This window comes from Astatotilapia calliptera, chromosome 16, assembly GCF_900246225.1.
Source record: "Astatotilapia calliptera chromosome 16, fAstCal1.2, whole genome shotgun sequence".
NCBI lineage: Eukaryota > Metazoa > Chordata > Actinopteri > Cichliformes > Cichlidae > Astatotilapia > Astatotilapia calliptera.
Window position 1 is genome coordinate 23809718 of NC_039317.1, and position 19698 is coordinate 23829415.

The following is a 19698-nucleotide window of genomic DNA, read 5'->3' on the forward strand; positions in this document are numbered from 1 at the left end:
AATTAGGGGATTTTTTAAGAAACATCCCACACTATCACAAGGAGTCTAATGTTGAAATCATCTCATCCTGTCATCGCCTGGATGATGATCTGCTGTCTTCTAATTTTCAAATTTAATTTGAAAAGCACCAAATCCCAATAAGACCTGCTAAAAAATTTATAATTTGTGGTGTTTTTCCAGTATAATAATTATTATTCTGTTAATAAATAAATCAATCAATTCTTTATTGACTGTCATGTATTGAAAAAAAACTGCTCATCATAAGTGAATAAGATGCCATTTTTTTATTCTCATGAACTGTTGGACTGAGTTTGCTGTTACGGTTATATTTAAAGTCCATTACAAACATCGAATCAGATGTCTCCTTATGTGTCTGCACAGCGAAGACCTCATATATGTGTTCTATATTAAACCATTACTTAATTATCTGCAATCATGTGTATTTATTCAGATATTTCACTTGTGCCCTGAAGCACAAATGATACACTACCTTCCTCTCTTCTTTCCCCCCACAGACGCTTCATAACTTCATAAATCTGTACCAAGCCACGCTTCGTGCCCTCAAGGCATCAATTATGTACATATCCTCACAGATTCAAACTTTTAACCTTCGCTGCTTCCACATACTTTTGAATCGTGTTGAACTTATAAGTGTCTTGAAACCCGGTTGTGTCTGAAAGTCTTGCGTTTCATACATTATGTGATTTCTCTATTTAGTTTTTCTCTTGCTGCCTTTGCTAAAGACACTTTGTGTTTTCCAGGTATTACAGGTTGGGGAACAGGTCAGAAAAGCCCTATTGGATGGTTTGCCATTCCTGCCAAAACGCACCACGCAACACCAAAGAATGTAAGTTTAGCTACTTTTTTCTTAATTTTTGCTCCATTTGTTTTCACGCATTTTTTTTAAATGTTATCTCCCAACTCTAAATTTTTTCTATCCATGCATACAACAACTATAAAATTTACCAAACATTAAAGTTTTTTTTTCCTAAATGAAAGGAAGTACAATATGACAGTGGAAAAGCAGATGTCTGCCGTAAGCCTGTGCTCCATTTAAGGAAACAATTAAAGGTCAGAGGTTGTGTTGAGTTCTGCCAGACTCTCTGATGGATACAAGGAAGTTGTACGCCCACTCCCCCCCCGGATCAGTGCTTCTCTGGCTCCACAGGGCTGTTTGGCTGCTTATCAATAACATCGTTGCCTCACTGGTTATTCTGCTTACCTGACACTATATGCTATATATGTTTGTGTGTGAGTGTGTGTGTGTGCAAACTGTTGCTGCAATCACAGACATTTCTTGAGACTTGCAACACGGCGCATAAATCTTGAGCAGTCACATCTTCTTGTTTGTTTGACCGTCCTGAATTGGAGGCATAGTTGCTGTGTAGTGGATGTGTGATGTGTTGTGATATGCAAGCAGATTAATTGCTTTTTCATTGTACAATTGTCACAGAGTCTCTTGTGGGTTGTTTTCCTTTTTGCAAACTTTCAACAGTGCTAGTGTGTTTCTAATGATGAGCAGTGCTGAAGACGTTTGCAGTTCTGCTTTGCCCCCCATGTGTTCATCCAGATGTGGCAGATCAGAACATCAGCAGGATCTGAACTGCGTTTGTGACCCTGGCTGGTACATCCTGCTAAGCAAACGATATTCATTGTCCCATCATTGCTCAAAATCCCCTTTGAGTCGGAAACAATTTTTATTGTGTCATATTTAATGAGCGTGTTTTGAAAGATTGAAACCCCAAAAAGCAGCCTGGGCCTGCAGAGAAGAGGGTGTGAAGTGTGTGTGTGTGTATGTTGTGCTTGTTTCTGTGTGTAAGGATAAGCACTTGATTTTCAACAGCAACCTAATTGTCTCTCCCAGGCATGGAAATGAGTGATTGAGTGATGTTGTAAAGCAATGCAAATAAGATAAGATAAAGTGATGTGAATACTACAAAGAAATGGCAAATATAGCAAGTATTAAATCTCATTTAAAACCCTTTTCATTTAAACATTTTGCATTTCTCCTCATTTTGAAGACTGGAAAATACCTTTCGTTAGATAGGGGGATTGATAAACTCCTGTAGCTCAGCTTTTTATAGTATGGATGACTGTAAAAGGGTTACCAACTGCGTATTTCCTAAACCTTCCTACTTGTTATGCTTCAGCCAAGGTGGATCTAAGTTTTGATGTTGTGGCTTCTCTTTCAGCAATATTATGCAAAAAAATACCGGCTCGGCTTTATTAAACTCAGAGAAGCTGAAGCATGGCCAAAGGAAGAACCCATTAAATGTTGGTGCCGATCCAGATCATTCTTTTATATTTCAAGACAAGGCACTGGCCTCCAAATGCCCTTCTACTTTAAAGATTTTAACCATAACTCTAAGATATGTTTGGGATACCAAATCAGTTTAAAAAGCAAATAAATCAAGTCTTTAACAAACCTGACATGGATGTAAATCATGCAGTGTGGCTTCCTGGAGTTAGGTTGGTTAGACTGGATGAATTTTTCCCTACATTTTAAATCATGCACAATTTAATTACATCCCTTTGAATGAGGTCTTCAAAAATAATGTGCCCCCAACAGTAAATACGAAAGCTGGGAGTTCTCTTTGCTTAAGGTGAAGGCAGGCTGACACTTGCCATGTAATCTGTAAATTACCCTGGCTCCTGCCTCGCTCTGTGTGTGCGATAATTAAAACTTTGGCGGGTATGAGAAAAAAAAAAAAAAGAAAAAAAAAAGATGATTAGCATGTTTGTGCTTGCGCTGATGCTACCCTTTGGCAGGCTGCTGATGAGTCTGTAGACGTTGCTCAATTTCTTCGGTCACCTTTTGATTTCTGTGTGCCGTTTCTCAAGTGAGCATAAATGCACTAAAAATAAAAAGATGGCATTTCCAGTATCAACAGGGATCATAATGTTAATCTTTTTTGCCAACTCTGCTGTAAGAGGTGTCACCTCACACACTGCTGGGTAATTCTGCTCTTCTTAGTTTGTTGGGACCTAAGCAGTCAGATCGCCCAGCGAAATTATCAGTTTTTCAGCCTGGGTTCAGACTCCGAGACATGATTAAGAGATTAAACCACAAGACGCTAAAGAGAATTCCAGATCAGGTTCATATCCTTATCCAGAGAGTCTAAACAGATACCTTACGATAATAACTTCAACCACAGGACACTGCAATCTGCGTGTGTGCATGTGTCTGTGTTTGTGTATGTGTGTGTTGATATGAGGCTCTGAGACCATGGGAAGTGGCAAGCCAAATGCCAACAAGGTCTATAGTATATCAGCTCGGTGAAAGGAAAGACTGATTAAAAGAGTTGATTTATGAGCTGCCATGAGTTTACGGCTCCATTAGGAAAGAGGAAAAGCAGCTGATGAATAATCCAGAAAGAGTCACAGTGAGAGGAGGCGAAAAGAGCAGGACAGATAGGAAACAGAGGGAAATCTGGACAGAGAGTTACTGCCTTGTGTCCACCCTGCCCAATGTAACAGTTTGTTTACTGCAGCGGGAGAAGGTCTGAAAGAAATAAAGTTTTACTGCTCCTAGCACAGATGATTTTCTTTTGTGAAATGTTAGAGTTTGGAGAATGATCCAGTGCATTGCTTTTGAGGTCAATAAAATGCAAGGCCAAAGCTAACACACTGCCAGTAGTGAATGATGGGATGCAAACTTTGCCAATAACCAATGTCCATACCATGAAGCATCTGGGGTACCTCCCTTTTTGGAGAAATCTGAAACATTTACTCATTTATGGGGATGCAGGCCTCACCAGTCACCATTTCTTTGCTTGATCCTCAATATTTAAATAGGAAGTTTAAATATTAAATTATTAATTAAGTTATTTCAACTTAGCATAAAGCCTGAAGACAGACATTAGGTAACAAAAGCCACCCACAAATGGTGAAAGGATTCTAATACACCTAAAGTCTAAAGTGCCTTTAGGTGACTAATGTGATTTGTTGTTTTTATCTAAATAAAAATGAATTGAATTTGTTTAGTTTTCACTGAATACTTGAAGTAATGTGATTTCCGGGTCACGTGTGTTGAAATGCGTGGCGATGGACGTGAACTCCAAATTATCCATAAACGAGAATGTGTGTGTTATAGCCGCAGTTAACGAAGTAGACTGAATTACGACACTCAGCCTGTCTCTGTGTGTGTTTGTGTTTGTTTCCCAGGCATGCAAACCAACAAACCGAAAGAAAAAACAATATTTCACAGTGGTAGCACAACTGTGTTCCCTTCTGTAATTAAAGGTATACACAAATACACACAAACGCAAATATCATCCTCTGTCTCATCAATCATCCATTCTTTCTCTTTCTCTCTCTCGTTTCTCACAACACATAACTTTACATCATTGCCTCCATCTTTCAGATTCCCACGGACAGGGTCACCTGGCAACAGCTCTCATTATCGCCATGTCGACCATTTTCATCATGGCCATCGCCATTGTTCTCATCATCATGTTTTACATCCTGAAGGCCAAACCGAATGGCCAGGGTAAGACGAATAAACAAACACGCGCGCAAAATCTCATCTGAAAAGTAGATGTTTGCGTTTTTTGTGATATTTATAATGAGCGCGTGTGTTTTTTGGCAGCGTGCTGCTCCGGACAGGTTGTGAAAGCAGTGGAGGCTCAGACCAACAAACAGGAAGACAAGAAAGACGTCCCTGGTGAGACAGGCTGCGCACACTCTACAATTAATGACACGAACACTGTTATTATTGTTTGAGATGTTTTTTTTCCACTCTCATAATTGGTAGTAAAAAACAATTAATTTGTTTACATGTGTGCTAGTATCCCGCTTATGACCCTTATAATGGTTTTGATTATACATTGCGATGTTTATGGGAAATATGAGTAATATACTTGCATAAACAATTGTAACATTTTCCACATTTTTGGCCATGTGTAAAGATGCAGACACACTTTTGACCCCATCTTGCGTATCCTCTCTCGCTCTCTCTTTCTTTCTTTGTTTTAATTGGATAATGGCTTGGATTGAAAACAAGTCAAACAAGTTGACATTTTAAGGCAGAAAAATACAAATACAATACATGTGTTCAATACATGTTTTTAATAACTAGGATACTAGGAAGCCAGTGAGGAACTCTCCACTTCAAGCATATGTGCCACAAATTTGGCTTTCAACTCTAAGGCCACATAAAGTTGGTGCTTTTTTCCCCCCTTTTCTTTTTGTTCTTAAAACCAACGTCAGCTGTGCTTAAGAAGAAAAGTAGCTGCAGTTACCGGCATCATTCAGAGTACTTAGTTAATATAGACGCAATTATAAGCTAATATACCACAAGATATTTCTTCCACAATCTATTACAAGAGGATAGTTCCCTGTCCTGAAGGGTAGAAACAAAATAACTACGAGCATACATTTACTTTGGGACATTAGGGGTTGTTTATGCGCCGACCATCTGTTTTTCTTCTCTAACTTTCTCATTGTTTTCATATCTGTAAAAGTAAACAGGCCGACAGTCACTAACTGATCATTACCATGTTTCCATAAACTCCCCTCACATGTTGCACATTTTCAAAAGCTTAGCCCACAAAATATATACTCGATAAAGTTAAATCAAACTTAAAAAGCGCGCTTCAAATAGCACAAAGACACACAAATGTACATGATTAGAGAAACAAGAGCAACTCTAATTAGCATTTTTTCCACTCTTAGCTTTAAAGACTATAAGATGACTCAACAAATAGTTGCGATGACACGAATGCGTTCAGCAGTCAGCGGAAGTATGAATAGAAACCACGCGGCAGCACTAAATCCTGCAGAAAAAAACCCTTACAAACCTTAATTCAGGTAAATGAGTGACTGGCTTTGTCAAACCAAACACCGAATGTTATCTTTGGACAAGGTGTCCACACATGTATTACCCAAAGCTTTATTGAAGCGCTCTGGGCTCAGCTGATAATGATTTTTCTTTTTGATTGAAGTTAGACATTGCAGTCTGCTCTGCAACCATTACATACTGAAGAAGAAAAAAAAGTGTTTCCTTGTATTTGAAGAGCGCTTGGAGCAGCTTCCACATGTGAATTATAGGACACATGTTAAAATCTGTCCTGCAAACAGTGCAGTGCTGATCATGTGTCATCAAACAAACTGTATCATCTCATCAGATCTAATAGAATCCTGTATAAATGTTAATACTCTGCTGTATTTATGTGCACACATACAATTTGGAGCGTTATGTTTTCAAATGCAGCTGTGTGCTTTTACACTTTATGTGTGTGTGTGTGTGTGTAGGCTGATAGACGTGCAGCGTGATGAATACATCATGGTGGAATGCAAAAGCTTCTAGAGACGAAGTCATACGTTGCTTTAGGCGCCGTTTTTCATGACAATGATGCTCTGTTCGATTTCAATCCCAGACTGGCTGAATAACCACTTACATGTGGTGTAAATGAGAACACACACACACTCACACAGTTACTGTATCACTGGCCACAGACACATTAAAACTTAAGACGTGATAGGTTAAAAAAGAAAAAAAAAGTGGTTAGAGAGTCATTAAAGCTAAATGTCTTCATTGTTAGTTAATTTTGGGTTATCGTAATTGGCTGGGTCAGTGCGAGTCTGTGAATGCACTCTGGATGACTGGTGTGTGTATTTGGGAGACAAGCCCATTGCTTGGAGCTCTACCGGTGCTATCTGCCACTCATGTAGACACTGACTTAATAAGGCTCCAAGATGAAAGACACAGGCGCTTTATTTCACACACACCCTTACACACACACACACACACACACACACACACACACACACACACACACACACACACACACACACACACACACACACACACACACACAGGGCTTGTTCCACTTTGGTATTCACTCATTATGCTGTCTATCCCTATCAGTGTCCATGATGTAAGTGTAATTTAATATAATATCCGCTGTAATCATTTTTATGTATTACTCCAAGTGCAGTTCCGTTTTAAGGAAAAAAAGCTTTTAGCCTCAGGAACCCATGTTCATATTTATATTCTAATTGATGCCAATGTGGATTAAAAATTGCTCGTTTGATGCAGTCAAAAAAAGCTGACAAAAGTGGATTGGTGCGCTTTTCTTTTTAGTTTGGGGCTTGTGGATCACTTGTGTGTTCGTAACGAATTTTTGTCGATGATATTTTTGGGTTTGTTTGGTGAATAATGTGTCTCGACACCATGTACTGTAGCACACTTGATGTCTTATGGTCACTGAGGTTTTCTGTGTGTCTCTTGGTTTTCTTATTCTGAAAACACCAGTAATCCTGTGCGCTCTCTCTTTTGTTGTCGCAGACAATGTGGTGATATTCTCAGAGAAAGACGAGTTCGACAAACTGAAAGCTCCTCCTCAGAAGACTGTGAAAAGGTGAGAGAAGAGTCTGACTCACTGGCCTACTTCAGCCTGAGTGCACAAATAGGTTCAGACAAAATGAAAAGCTTCTCTGTGATTGCTGGTAAAAAAAAATCCAGGCAGCTTAAAGTTTTAGGCAGCAAAAAACTGAAAGCGTGATCCGGTAAGAACTGACATGCAGCTTGTTATGAGCTCAGCTACACTGGGTCTGCAAAAGATGAAGGGTTCCACACACACGTGCATGATTTTAGGGATTTAGATCAAGGCGATAAACAAAAGACTTTATTTTATCCAGTGAGATCTTTATAACCAAGGCTATAATAGAAAATCTGTTACAGTACAATCAATCAATCACATGGCAGCAACTAAATGGATTTAGGGATTTAGACATGGTCAAGACAAGCTGTTGATGTTCAAACTGAGCATCAGAACGGGGAAGAAAGGTCATTTAAGTGACTTTGAAGGTGGCGTGGCTGTTGATGCTAGATGGATTAGTGTGAGTAGTTCAGAAATTGCTCATCTACTTGGATTTTCCTACACAAGCATCTCTAGATTTTTGCAGAGAATGGTCTGAAAAAGAAAAATATTCAGTGAGTGGCATCTCTCTGGCTGAAAATGAGTTTTTGATGCCAGAGAGGAAAATCGCCTGACTGCTTCGAGCTGACAGGAAGGCAACGGTAACTCAAATAACCACTTGTTAAAACCAAAGTATGCAGAAGAGCATCTGTGAATCCACATGTCAAGTCTTGAAGCAGAGGAATTACAGCAGCAGAAGTACCATGGTGTACCTATATCCTGATGGCCGCTAGAAGCGCGGTAACATATCACAAATAGTCTCAAACTTGTGTTAAACATGACAATGAGTTCACTGCACTCAGATCATCTCTAAAGTCACCAGATCTCAATCCAATAGAGCATCCTTGGGATGTGGTCGAACACGAGATTCATATCACGGACTGAAAAAAGCTGAAAATTTGCAGCAACTGCATGCTGGCCTGTCAAGATGGGCCGAAGTCTCTGAATGTTTCAAACAGCTTGTTGAATCTATGCAAAGTATTAAAGCAGTTCTGAAGGCAGAAGAGGGTCCAATCCGGTACTAGCAACATGAAACTAAGAAAGTTGGCAGCGATAGTATTTTAAATACATTATTAATTACAATAATGATTAGACAAATGAGTTTAAATGGATCTGCTGAATGTTTATTGACTTTTTTTACTGTATGAAATTTCTATAAAACAGCAAAAAGGGTCTTGTAATTTTATTATACTGAGGTTATAGAAGCCAAACATATCCAGTGGACATAAGCAGAAAAATTATCACATTTAGGAAAATAAGTTCAAAAAAGGAATAATAAGGTATGAAAGAATAACTGCCAACCCATTTACTCCTAAATTGTAAATGAACAAACTTGTGTGTGGTCTTCAAACCAAAATACTTTTATCTTCCAAGCGTAACACTATCCATAGATGAAATGTGCAAATGTTGGTGACTTCAGGATAACTGTGCTAAATGTATCGCTAATAATGTATATGTCCACTCACTGTTAGGCACACCCACTGTGACTTTCTTAACCACACGAAGTAGAATTACTTTTTTACTTTCATAAATTTTTACTTTATGGCAAATGCAGATTCATTAGATTTCACATGTGTACCCAATGAAGAGGCGACACTCTCTGAATGTGCGTTATATGTTTGTGTATACTAATGTGTGCGTTTGCATTTGTATTTGGTGCCGTAGACTCAACAAAGAGAATCTTTAATCAGTATTCTGGAACGTGCCCATAATTAAGCGACCACAAAACAAGTCACTGCAGTTTTGTCCTGTATATACATACACATATGTGTAGTGTTCAAAACACATTCATTTTGGGTTTTTCTTTGTCTTTTTTTTTAATTTAGTAGAAAGCCATTATGCGGCTTTGGAGAAGGCAAAGGAGGTGGGTTTGGAGGGGGATGTGAGGGCTACAGATGAGCCCTGAAGTCTGGCAAATACTGAGAGACAAACAGAGAGGGTAGTTGTCAAGCGGGATAGGGGTATTTATTCCAGGCCTCATCTTAAACCACCACCAGGTAAAAGCATGTCCTGGCAGACAACAAAAGAACGACAGTTTTCTTACCTTCCTCTTTCACCTACATCTTGTTCCGCATGTGAGGACAGTGCTGCTGGTGGCTAATGTGCATAAAGCATACAGTACTGCACGCAAAGTTACAATGAAGCACTGTGTTCAGATGTTACAGTGCTCCTAGTCAGCACGCTTAGATTGATAATACTGAGATGGGTGTAAATTAGAGAATAAAAGAGCCACACATATGCACACACACACTCCACAGCATAAATAGTGTGGTACAGCAGCATGCCAGAGGATGTGCTAACTCACTGCATTAGCTGCCAGAGTGGGTGTAAGATGTCTGGGAAACAATGCCATGTTGTGTGTGTGTGTGTTTAGAAGATGAGTCCAGGACATCGAAACAATGGCATTCTGTAAGCATCTCTGTCAAAAAAAAGCGCTTTTGCGAGAAAATCCAGAGCAGAGAGAGAAAGAGGGAGAGGAGCGGTATTAAAATGATATTACATAGTATCATATTTTAAAATGCCCTGCTTATTTCAGTCAATCACAGGAACTGCTTAGAAACATCAGCAACAAAACAGCATTCTTCTCTGATTCCTGCTACGTTTGCAAAGACAAAAGTCATTCTTTGGGTGTTAGTTGTCACCATTTGCATGTTAATGTAATAGTGTTACAGCAGGCAGGGCAGAATTGCTCTGACTGCAACAAAAGAGTGGCTTTTTATGCGTGAAAAGCAGCGTTCAAGTGTAAACGTGCAGTCGCCAGTTTACTTGGCATACCCAGCTACAGCTAGGGCAGCTCAGTACATTTACCTTATCTTATTTATTATGTCATTAAATAAAAAGAACAGCAGCTTGCTATAGAGCAATTTGGCGGGATGAGGCAGAGTAGGTGAAATTAAGTTGAATAAATGTGATTTTTTTTTTAGGGAAAATTCAAAACAAATAGCTGATTTTCCATTTATTAAATAAAAATGTTTTATGATTACTGATCGCTAAAAACACTGCATGGTGGTGAGGCAGTGAACTTTCCTTCACCTCTGAAGTAAGGCATGCCAGAAAAAGTCATAGAGACTAGAAATTGAGAAATAGAACTGCCCGCAGGTAAATAAATCCACCAATCACTGTCTCTGAAGTTCACAGAAATAACTAATCCTCACCAGGAACTAGTGAGGTGGGTTAACCCTTTAAACTTTGTACACCTTAAGCAAACTGCATTTGTGTTTATTATTAAGGCATTGAGGTGTTGGTGGACACCTCTGTAGCTTAGAGGTGCCCGCTTCTAATCCACTGAGGACTGCTGACTGTGGTCTTGCGACTGCATACCATATACTCACATTTTAAATACCTGCAAATATGAGTATCATCGACCTATGTATGCATACTTACGTATGTGTTTATATTTGCAGTGAAAATGATGCATCTTCAGAAAATGAGCAGCTGTTGAGCCGCAGCATCGACAGCGACGAGGAGGCGGGAACAGAAAAGCAGGGCTCGGCAGAGACCACTAACCTCGACCCTAACCTGTGCCTGGTCAACCTAGGCAACAAACCCGACCTCTGCCTGCTCTCCCTGGGGCTCTTGGACCGTGGCCGCGTATGCAATGGCACCCCAGGCATCGCAGCCAGTCAGACTAACATCCCGAGTCCCAACCACATGAACAATGTCAACCGCATCGCAAGCAGCAACCACATCAGCAGTGTGAATGGGATCAACAACAACAATAAAACCCCAGGGGTAGGAAGACGAGGCCTTTATAGTGGAGAAAAAAAATCTGATTATGAACAGATTCTCAGTTAAGTATCATCTTGGGATAACGGGGTTTTTTTTTCTAATTCACAGATGCTACAGAGTCGGAGGAAAAAGATTCTAGATCTGTATGCCAGAGCCTGCAATGCGACTGAGGGTAAATCTGTCACTTAGAGGAAAATATCCTCTGTAACAAGTTTTATCATCAACAACATGTGGGATGGTTTCACAGTTTTCTGGTGACAACCTGTGACCCTCGAACTCTACTCCATAAAATAAAGCTAAATAACAAAAAAATAATTCAATATTAATTTATATATATGAGTTTTTTGTGCCATACTTTCTGTATTTTTTTTGCAATTTATTGCTTAAAAATTAATTGTGCAATTTATCAGATATTTGAGAGGAAATAAATATCACACTGATTATGTAAAAGTCTCAAAAACTCATAAAAACCGATATGATAAAATAGGTTTTAAGGGGTTAATGGCATCTACAGGTCCACTGAACCTTTGAATGAAAGTTTTGAAACAAGCTTATTTGTCTCTACCCAGGCCTCAGCCCCACAGAGCTTCCCTTTGACTGCCTGGAGAAGGCCAGCCGCATGCTGAGCTCCTCCTACAGCAGCGACGCCGCCGTGGTGAAGACTTGGAGGCACCTGGCTGAGAGTTTTGGACTGAAGCGCGACGAGATCGGCGGCATGAGCGACGGCCTGCAGCTCTTCGAGAGAGTTAGCACGGCGGGCTACAGCATCCCCGACCTACTTACTCGCCTGGTGCAGATCGAAAGGCTGGATGCCGTGGAGTCGCTCTGTGCAGATGTGCTGGGCAGTAGCGAGGGGGCAGCAGTGGCTGGACGGCAGGGAATTGGCAGTTTTCACAGCCAGTTAGTGTGTCCTTCTCCCTGCCCATCTCCATCCCATCGCTGCGCCAGTGTTTAAATAAGAAGTGAAGCAGAAACATAAGAGACTTAGAGACTTGATTGCCTTACAGTACACATGTATGTACGGACATTTACTGCTCTGACAAGGAGGAAAGCACATTTAAATACACACGTTACCCCATTAGATGAAGAATGTCGATGGACTTTAGTGTCCACAATCCTTTTTTTCTTTTATGTATAAAAGCTAATAGTTTGAAAAACACTTTCTCTCTTTCAAAGTGTTTGAAAGAGAGAGCAAAATCAAAGGCCTCAGATTCACATTAACCTCAAGTTTGCCATTTCAAATAATTTCTCTTTTGCAAGAATATAAGAATCAGAATTAGCTCCCATTTTGATAGATTCTTGACTTTCATAAATGCAACACTTTAGTAAAAAATCATGTGGAAAGCCTGTGCGCTGGATGCACAGTTCTTTTTTTTCCTAAACATTTTTTTTAAGAAATCACCAGGAAAAGATGAAATGGCATGCTAATGGAAAGTCACTGGAAAGTGGCAGACTGAGGATGCCTTCCTACTGGCTCACTCACTTAAGTTTCTCACCAAAGCCTTGCCGCAGTGACATAACCAGACGTTTGCATCCATATACAGAAAGCGATCTGGTGTGACCGCAGCATGAGCGAACATTCATAACTCAGTCATGTCTTAAAACAGGAAAAACGGCTGATTAGAGCAGTCATTGTGTCTGAGTGGAAAACATCCTTCAGCTCAGCTCGGCTTACATTTGGTAAACCTGCTTGCGAACTCTGGAAGTTTGTGGACGCCCTGGCGTCTCTCCCTAAACCGTGGAGTCACCAGCAAACACACAACAGTGTGCTAGAGTGGATTGTGATATTTTTATTCTGGAGGATCAGTTTTGGGTTGACTTTGCACTCTTGTTTACTTTAAAACACCGACCGGATTTATTCATTGATTAACATATGTGTGGTAAATGTGGAAACACTGATCACAAGCAGATGTTGTGTATGGAAAAGTTCAACCAAGCACCTCACAAAAAAAAAAGAAAACCCCCAAAACACATGGACTCGTTTTAGGTGGTGTGTTCAGTGTTTCAGCTTTAATCCCATACACTGAATGAACACTACTCCGCTGCCTGTACTCCATCTAAGCACGTGCGTCCGCAGTCCACCGCCTACAAGTTTAACACACATCTCTCACATACTCTCTTACTTCACGTACTTCCTTAGCAATGACCCATTCTCTGACCCCCCTCCACCTCAAATATTCGCCCTCTTCCATCTTATACCCCAATACTGTGGTCTAGTGCTGCCGCCAGCCCTAATTATTTGGCGTGTGGCTCCCCATGCCCCTAATAGGCTGAAGTGTTGCGGTTTACAGAGCGGGTGTAAAGTGCCTGTGATTTCCAGCACCTAATTAAGCATTTAGGGCCACTTAACCACTGAAAGCCCAGTGGAAAAGCTATAAAATCACTGCATTAAAAAGAGCAGTGCCAGGCCAGAGGAATGACTAAATGCCTCCGGGGTTGCTGCGCTGTCAACGGTGAGACGGTGCAGTCGGTTGCGGTGGAGGTAGCACTACAGTTGTGTCCTATAACGTCTGGTCTTATTCAGCTCTTGTGGTTAGCTCAGTCATGCTCACACACAGGATTATAGCTCGCCTCTCCCCGATGGGACCAATATAGCAAACAAGATCAGCATGCAGTTGTGTGAGTTCTGGAAAGCAGCTGAAGCCACTTAGGTGCTGTACGTACAGTAAATAAACTGTGGGTCTGTTAAGCATCTGATTGAACCTTTTTAAAGACCTGCATTTTAATGATCCCCTGAAGTCCATTATAAGTGATGTTAACAGTTAACATGCTGTAGGTTGACTCTGCTGCTTCCTGCAGAATTTAAGCTTCCAAACTTAACCACGCAGTGCCGAAACTGGCTTTGATCTCATTTCTCGGGAATGGAGCGGATCTTCATCTGATACCTGATGTTGTCTGGGTAATCTGCCATGACTGATAAGCACAGACTTTTTTCTTTCCTAAAGCTCGTTGTTCCCATTTTACATGCCAACCTGGAGCTGGACTCCATTATTTTAAATTTATTTACATTTATGCTTATCAAGTATGACTCCAGAATCTGCTTGTTCTTGATTTAAAGCTTACAATTAAATGTACTGCTTTATTAGAGCTTGACTGTCATCATCAAATCCACTTCAGTTCACAAATATTCTTTTTGAATTGTAATATGCTGTTGATAGATTTTTAAAAAGAAAAAAAAAATAGTGAGTCAGTGGACTGAAGTGCAGCCTGTTTTAAGACAAATTTTGTATGACATGTAATATGCTGACATAATAACAAGCAGAAGCCAAACATGAATTACTTACCTCAGTAGCACATGCAGTATAGTAGAGCATGTAAAAACACACAAACTCTTTTACAGAACCAAAGTGTCGCTGTATATATAACTTATTATTGTACATAAACTATATCTTATTAAAGATGTATGGCTGAAATGGCATGGTATTTTAATCTGTTTGTGTATTTATTGGTTTGTCCTTATGCAGCGTTCAGAAATCAGGAGAATGAAACCAGATTTGAAGGTAGATGGTTATTTATAACCGAGCTATAGGGCGCAGTATACTTGTGATCACAGTATATGTTGGATGAATGTGTATTTTGTGCTTTTGCCTGGTATGTTGGACCCTTCATAGACTAGCAGCCTGTCCAGGGGTGTAAAACCACATCTTGTCCTGTGGCAGCTTAGAGACTCTCTTCAGTATAAAACGAGAGAAATCATCACAGAGATCGTCTTTACCCATTTTTTTCCCTTAGGATGACATTACCCCAATCTGCAGGGCACAAGGTGGCACTGAGCAGCTGGATGGGAGCTGAAAATTATCCATTCATCTGTTCTCCTTCGCTTATCCTTAAATTATATGATACACATATCCCATGTATTAATTTTAGTCACCAGAGCTTAGCTCACATGAACCCTTTTTTGACCAGCCTGTCAGGGAGCTCTCACTAGAACCATCTTCAAAAGGGGAATGGCTTTTGTGAGCATGAAGTTCCAATGAACTTCTAAAATCTATACAAAGGTGCATTGAAGATGATCTGCTCTGTGAGAGAACGCTTTACTAAGGGACTTTACATTGATATTTCTTTTAATATATCACCTATACAGATGTGGCACAGGAGTAAGAAAATACAAATAAAGTATTCAGTTTGGATTCTAACTTATCATTATTACTTTATAATCTACAATAGTCAATACACAGACTGAGTATACATAAAAAGAGTACCATATGTGTCATGAATCATGTCAGAAATGAATGACATATAGGGTGGTAAATAACCCATAAATTTCTTCATCACAGATGGCTGTTAGTCAGCCGTTACTGCTGACACTGACAGGGTTGGTTAATGGCTTGAAAACACCAAATGGAAAATCACTAATCGCAGCATTTTCCACTTCATTCAACATTAAATTAAAGGTCATTAAATGTGACATATTAACTAGACGGTTAGACAAATGAAAGATGATTTTATTGGGAAAAGACCTTAGGACAAGACAACACAATGAGTTCGACTCATTATATCTCTCCCTCAAATGTTTGATCTTTCCCACTTGCTTTCTACTGCTAACCAAAGTACTGTTTTCTTTATCGGGATAATTACTTCTTATTATCATGCCGCACTACAAGGTATTTCTTTTAATCACTAGTTCTTACCAAAGTATGAAGAATACAAACTCTTGTGATCTTTGCATTTGCGTCATCCTTCCAGTTTGAGAACATTTAGATAATGTAACCTGACCTGCAAAAACACAGATCTAAGTATAGATGATACCTGCAAGAACGATTCTCTATCCACGTGGCATTATCCTCTGCAGTGGCAGTCATCACCTCTGCACACATTTCTGTTATCAGGCTTTTGCTTAGTGTGGGTGTGTGCCAGAATTTGAATAGACCTCAGTCTAACAATAAAGTGTGGGTGTGTGTGTGTGTGTGTGTGTGTGTGTGTGTGTGTGTGTGTGTGTGTGTGTGTGTGTGTGTGTGTGTGTGCTGGAATGGGATCTTAAGGCTGGTTGAAAGACAAAAAAAACCAAAACAAAACAAAACAAAACAAAAAAAAAACTCTGGCTGGCAGTGGAAACAAGCCGATGCTGCTTTGGGGCATCGGGGATGCATTGAGGTCTCTCTCTCATCTAGTCTCAAATACTCAAAATTGACCACAAATAGTCCTTCCCACTAAATATGCCTTCCAGTCCTCACACATACACACAGTAGGTACACATGGGTAGTAGTGAGGAGGGGTGTGTTTGTCTTCAGGGGCTGTTACTGCATCTAAAGCACTTGGCATGGCTTACTTTCATATGACAAGGGATGAAGCCATAAAAAGCTTCTTCAGGGCAAGGAGTGCCAACCATGAGGGTAATTAAACCTTTGCCAGACAGCAACACCAACATGCACACACCAAACCCTGTCACTCACCTGCAGACACATCAAAGAGCATGTAGTGTCCAGACCCCAGCCAGGTGTATTTTCTATAACTTTTATGGATCTAAACTAAATCTGTCTGGAGTTCCAGATAAATGTGTTCACATCAATTAAAAGTTCTTCAACTGAAGACTGGTGCACTCACATGCCTGGAATATGGAGGGGATCGTCTTAGCACTAAGTAAAAGCAGAGGGACACCGATGGCCTGTATGCGCAGAGCCTAAAATCTTCAAGACAGCCCTAAAGCTCACTACCACATAACCAACTTTGACTCTTTTTTATAAAATCCTGCTAGTTGCTGTAACTATTTCCATCTCACAAACAGAAGGATGAAGCAAAACAGTTACATAAAATATATAAATCTGGGACTCCTGTTAAATTCGAAAATAATAGTGTTCATATTGTTCTTCCCCTTTGACCAACTCTGCAGTTATGTTGAGCAACAGAAAAAGTTTACGAGTCAGAGCCATCACATGCAGGCCTTCAGCACATCGTGAAAACCAGAAAAACAAACAGAAATTTAGAGGCACGGGGACACACACCAGGCAAAGCAATATGTACGAAAATCCCCTGGTTTAAATCAGGCTTGACATTTGACAGAAGCAAAAACAAACTCAAAGTTGGAAACTGGTGTAACCCCAGCCTTTCCACCATATATGAAACCCCGACAGCTGGTTCCACTTTGCCTCATCACACAACTGCTCATTTACAGTCAGGTATATTACCAGAACCTCCATGGACCTTTTTTTTTTTGCATTACTTAAAACTTAAAGAGTGTATTTACACATATTGTGGCTGGTGGAAATAATAAACATTTGGTGGGCTGCCACATTAAATTGCTGATTGTCTCAGCTCTAAGGTTTAGCTGGATTGGAAGTGCTGATGCTTCCCCCTTACCAGAAAACATTTTAATAAGGTTTACCAGCCAAACCAGAGCAGGGCGACTTTCGGGGTAATTTTCTTAATTTTTTTTACCACTAAAAACCCCCCAAATATAAATCAAGTTCAGAGGATAAAGTCATGCAGATGATATTGTTCAGGGCAGACTCGAAGACGTGAGCCTGTTAGGAAACACAGGCCAGACACTGCAGTGTGAACCAGGCTCATAGCGTAAATAATTCATCTGTTGACAGTTCCTGGAATAGACACATAGGCAGTCAAGGGCTCGTTAGAGTGATACTCTGTCCAAAATCCATTTTACTGTCAAACGCCCATCGCGTTTAGTGTAGAAAGACAGCTGTAAAATGTTTGAAGAGTCCTGCACCTTGAATTCATGTCAGCTACAATAAATTTCACTGATGAAAAGTTAGCTGAAATAAATAGCAACAGTGAGTTCCATCAGTTCTGTCTATCCTTTGTTGGAGCGTTTCAGTCACGTTGCTGCAGATGTCTCTTAGAGAAAAGATCTGTAGCTGTATATAACACAGTTATTGGCCACTTAAATATCACACTATGTTCTGTAACATGCACCTATGAGAACACTTTTTAATCACAGAATATAAAGCAGAAAAAGATGCTTGAGATAATTCAAAATTGTGTTTTTAAATAAATATGTATGTTGGAAATGTCTAAATGTTTTGGCATCTGACTGCATTTGATTTAGACAATCAAATGCAACACTTAGAATTGTAAAGCCTATAATGAGAGAGACCACAAGATAGCGATAGCATATTTTATGATTCTGCATTCTTTTCAATTACAGTGTTTTTTAACATTCATTATTACTGCATGCTAACTACAGTACAGTCGAAGTAGAACAAAGGGAACGAGATTATATTAAGGCTAATGAACTACACTTAAGATATATTTGGTTAGTTCTAGAGAAACATCTTTGTGAGGTGTAATTAAAAGGTATTTAATGGCTTTTTCTCATCAGCCAATTACATTGCAGCAACTCACACATTTTGGCATGTAGAGGCGGTGAAGAGGACCTGCTGAAGTTCAAACTGAGCAACAGAAGGGGTTTAGGAAAGCGACTTTCAATGTGACATGGTTGTTAGTGCCAGAGGTGCCAGACTGCTTCAGGCAACAGTAACTCAAACAACCACTAAGGTATGCAGAAGACCAAAATTTCATCCAGGCTAACCAAAACTGGGCAAGATTGGAAAAACATTGCTTGTTCTGTCTTTATTTCTGTTTTGACATTCAGATGTCACAATTTGGTGTAAACAACATGAAAGCAAGGATCCATCTGCCAGTATCAGTTGTTCAGTCTGTGGGGCATATTTCCTTGCCATGCATGGGGTCTCTTAGTACCAAGTAAGCATCATTTAAACACCTACCAGAGTATTGTTAGTGATCACGTCTATCTCTTTATGACCACAGTGTACCCATCTTCTGACAGCTGCTTCCAACAGGAAAATGTTGGTCTTTGTGTATCCACAACAGTGGTACCTATAGGATAACTTGACTGCTCATCGAGAAACATTGTTTTAACCTGACAACACTGTTTAAATGGCACAGACTGCACGGGTTACCATTCTGCACAACATCTCCAGATTGCAGCTTTGCCAAAGCAACAGATGAGTTGACGAAGTCTGAAAGTGACGAGTGAATGGATGCTGAGCTCCAGCTCAATCTGTACTACATCCAAAGAGAGACAGATGATGAAACAGCGGATTCAACATGCTGACGTTGACAGAGATTTCATTAACCACAGCACATGGCCTGAACCGAAAGATTAAATTATTCAGACTTCTCAAAGACAAATTCAGAACATATTGATGTGCTACTACAAACACTTTAAGTTTATTCTTTTGTGTACTGACCTTACAAAAGTGTGAAGCAAAAGTCAAGCAAATAAATAATTTTCATCCACATTTGGTCTTCTGATACTCCTAATTCTATTTTCATATCAAGGGACAAACATATAATATTTACTTTCAACAAAGGAATACAGGAATAATTGAAAAATCTCTCTCCCTCTGAGAGAGACAGATAATTTCGCTCTCTCTCGCTCACTATCTATAGAGAGATATGATAAAGATATCATATGATTTAAAGCCCCTATGTTTAAGAGTGATAATGACCTGTTCTATAGTTCTAACTATAAACACATCACTCACACAACTGATCAATAAAATTGTTGGTGCAACCTCAAACATAGTAATAAAAGTTTCTTTATAATTCTTAAGCAAAATCCTGAAGC

At 39.8% G+C, this 19698-nt stretch overlaps 1 protein-coding gene across 3 annotated transcripts in view; it reads left to right on the top strand.

Annotated features, from left to right (window-relative positions):
• Positions 1–14579, top strand: part of edar (ectodysplasin A receptor) — a 34385-nt gene extending 19806 nt beyond the window's left edge. For 2 of the 3 annotated variants that reach the window (XM_026145079.1, XM_026145078.1), the window contains exons 5-12: positions 762–847; positions 4165–4242; positions 4364–4489; positions 4589–4663; positions 7289–7361; positions 10826–11153; positions 11259–11322; positions 11720–14579. In XM_026145079.1, coding sequence (XP_026000864.1) covers positions 762–847; positions 4165–4242; positions 4364–4489; positions 4589–4663; positions 7289–7361; positions 10826–11153; positions 11259–11322; positions 11720–12105 — 1216 coding nt within the window. In that variant the 3' untranslated portion in view covers positions 12106–14579. The remainder of the gene's footprint in view (positions 1–761; positions 848–4164; positions 4243–4363; positions 4490–4588; positions 4664–7288; positions 7362–10825; positions 11154–11258; positions 11323–11719) is intronic. The other variant, XM_026145080.1, reaches the window with a different exon arrangement.
• Positions 14580–19698: the final 5119 nt, after the last annotated feature.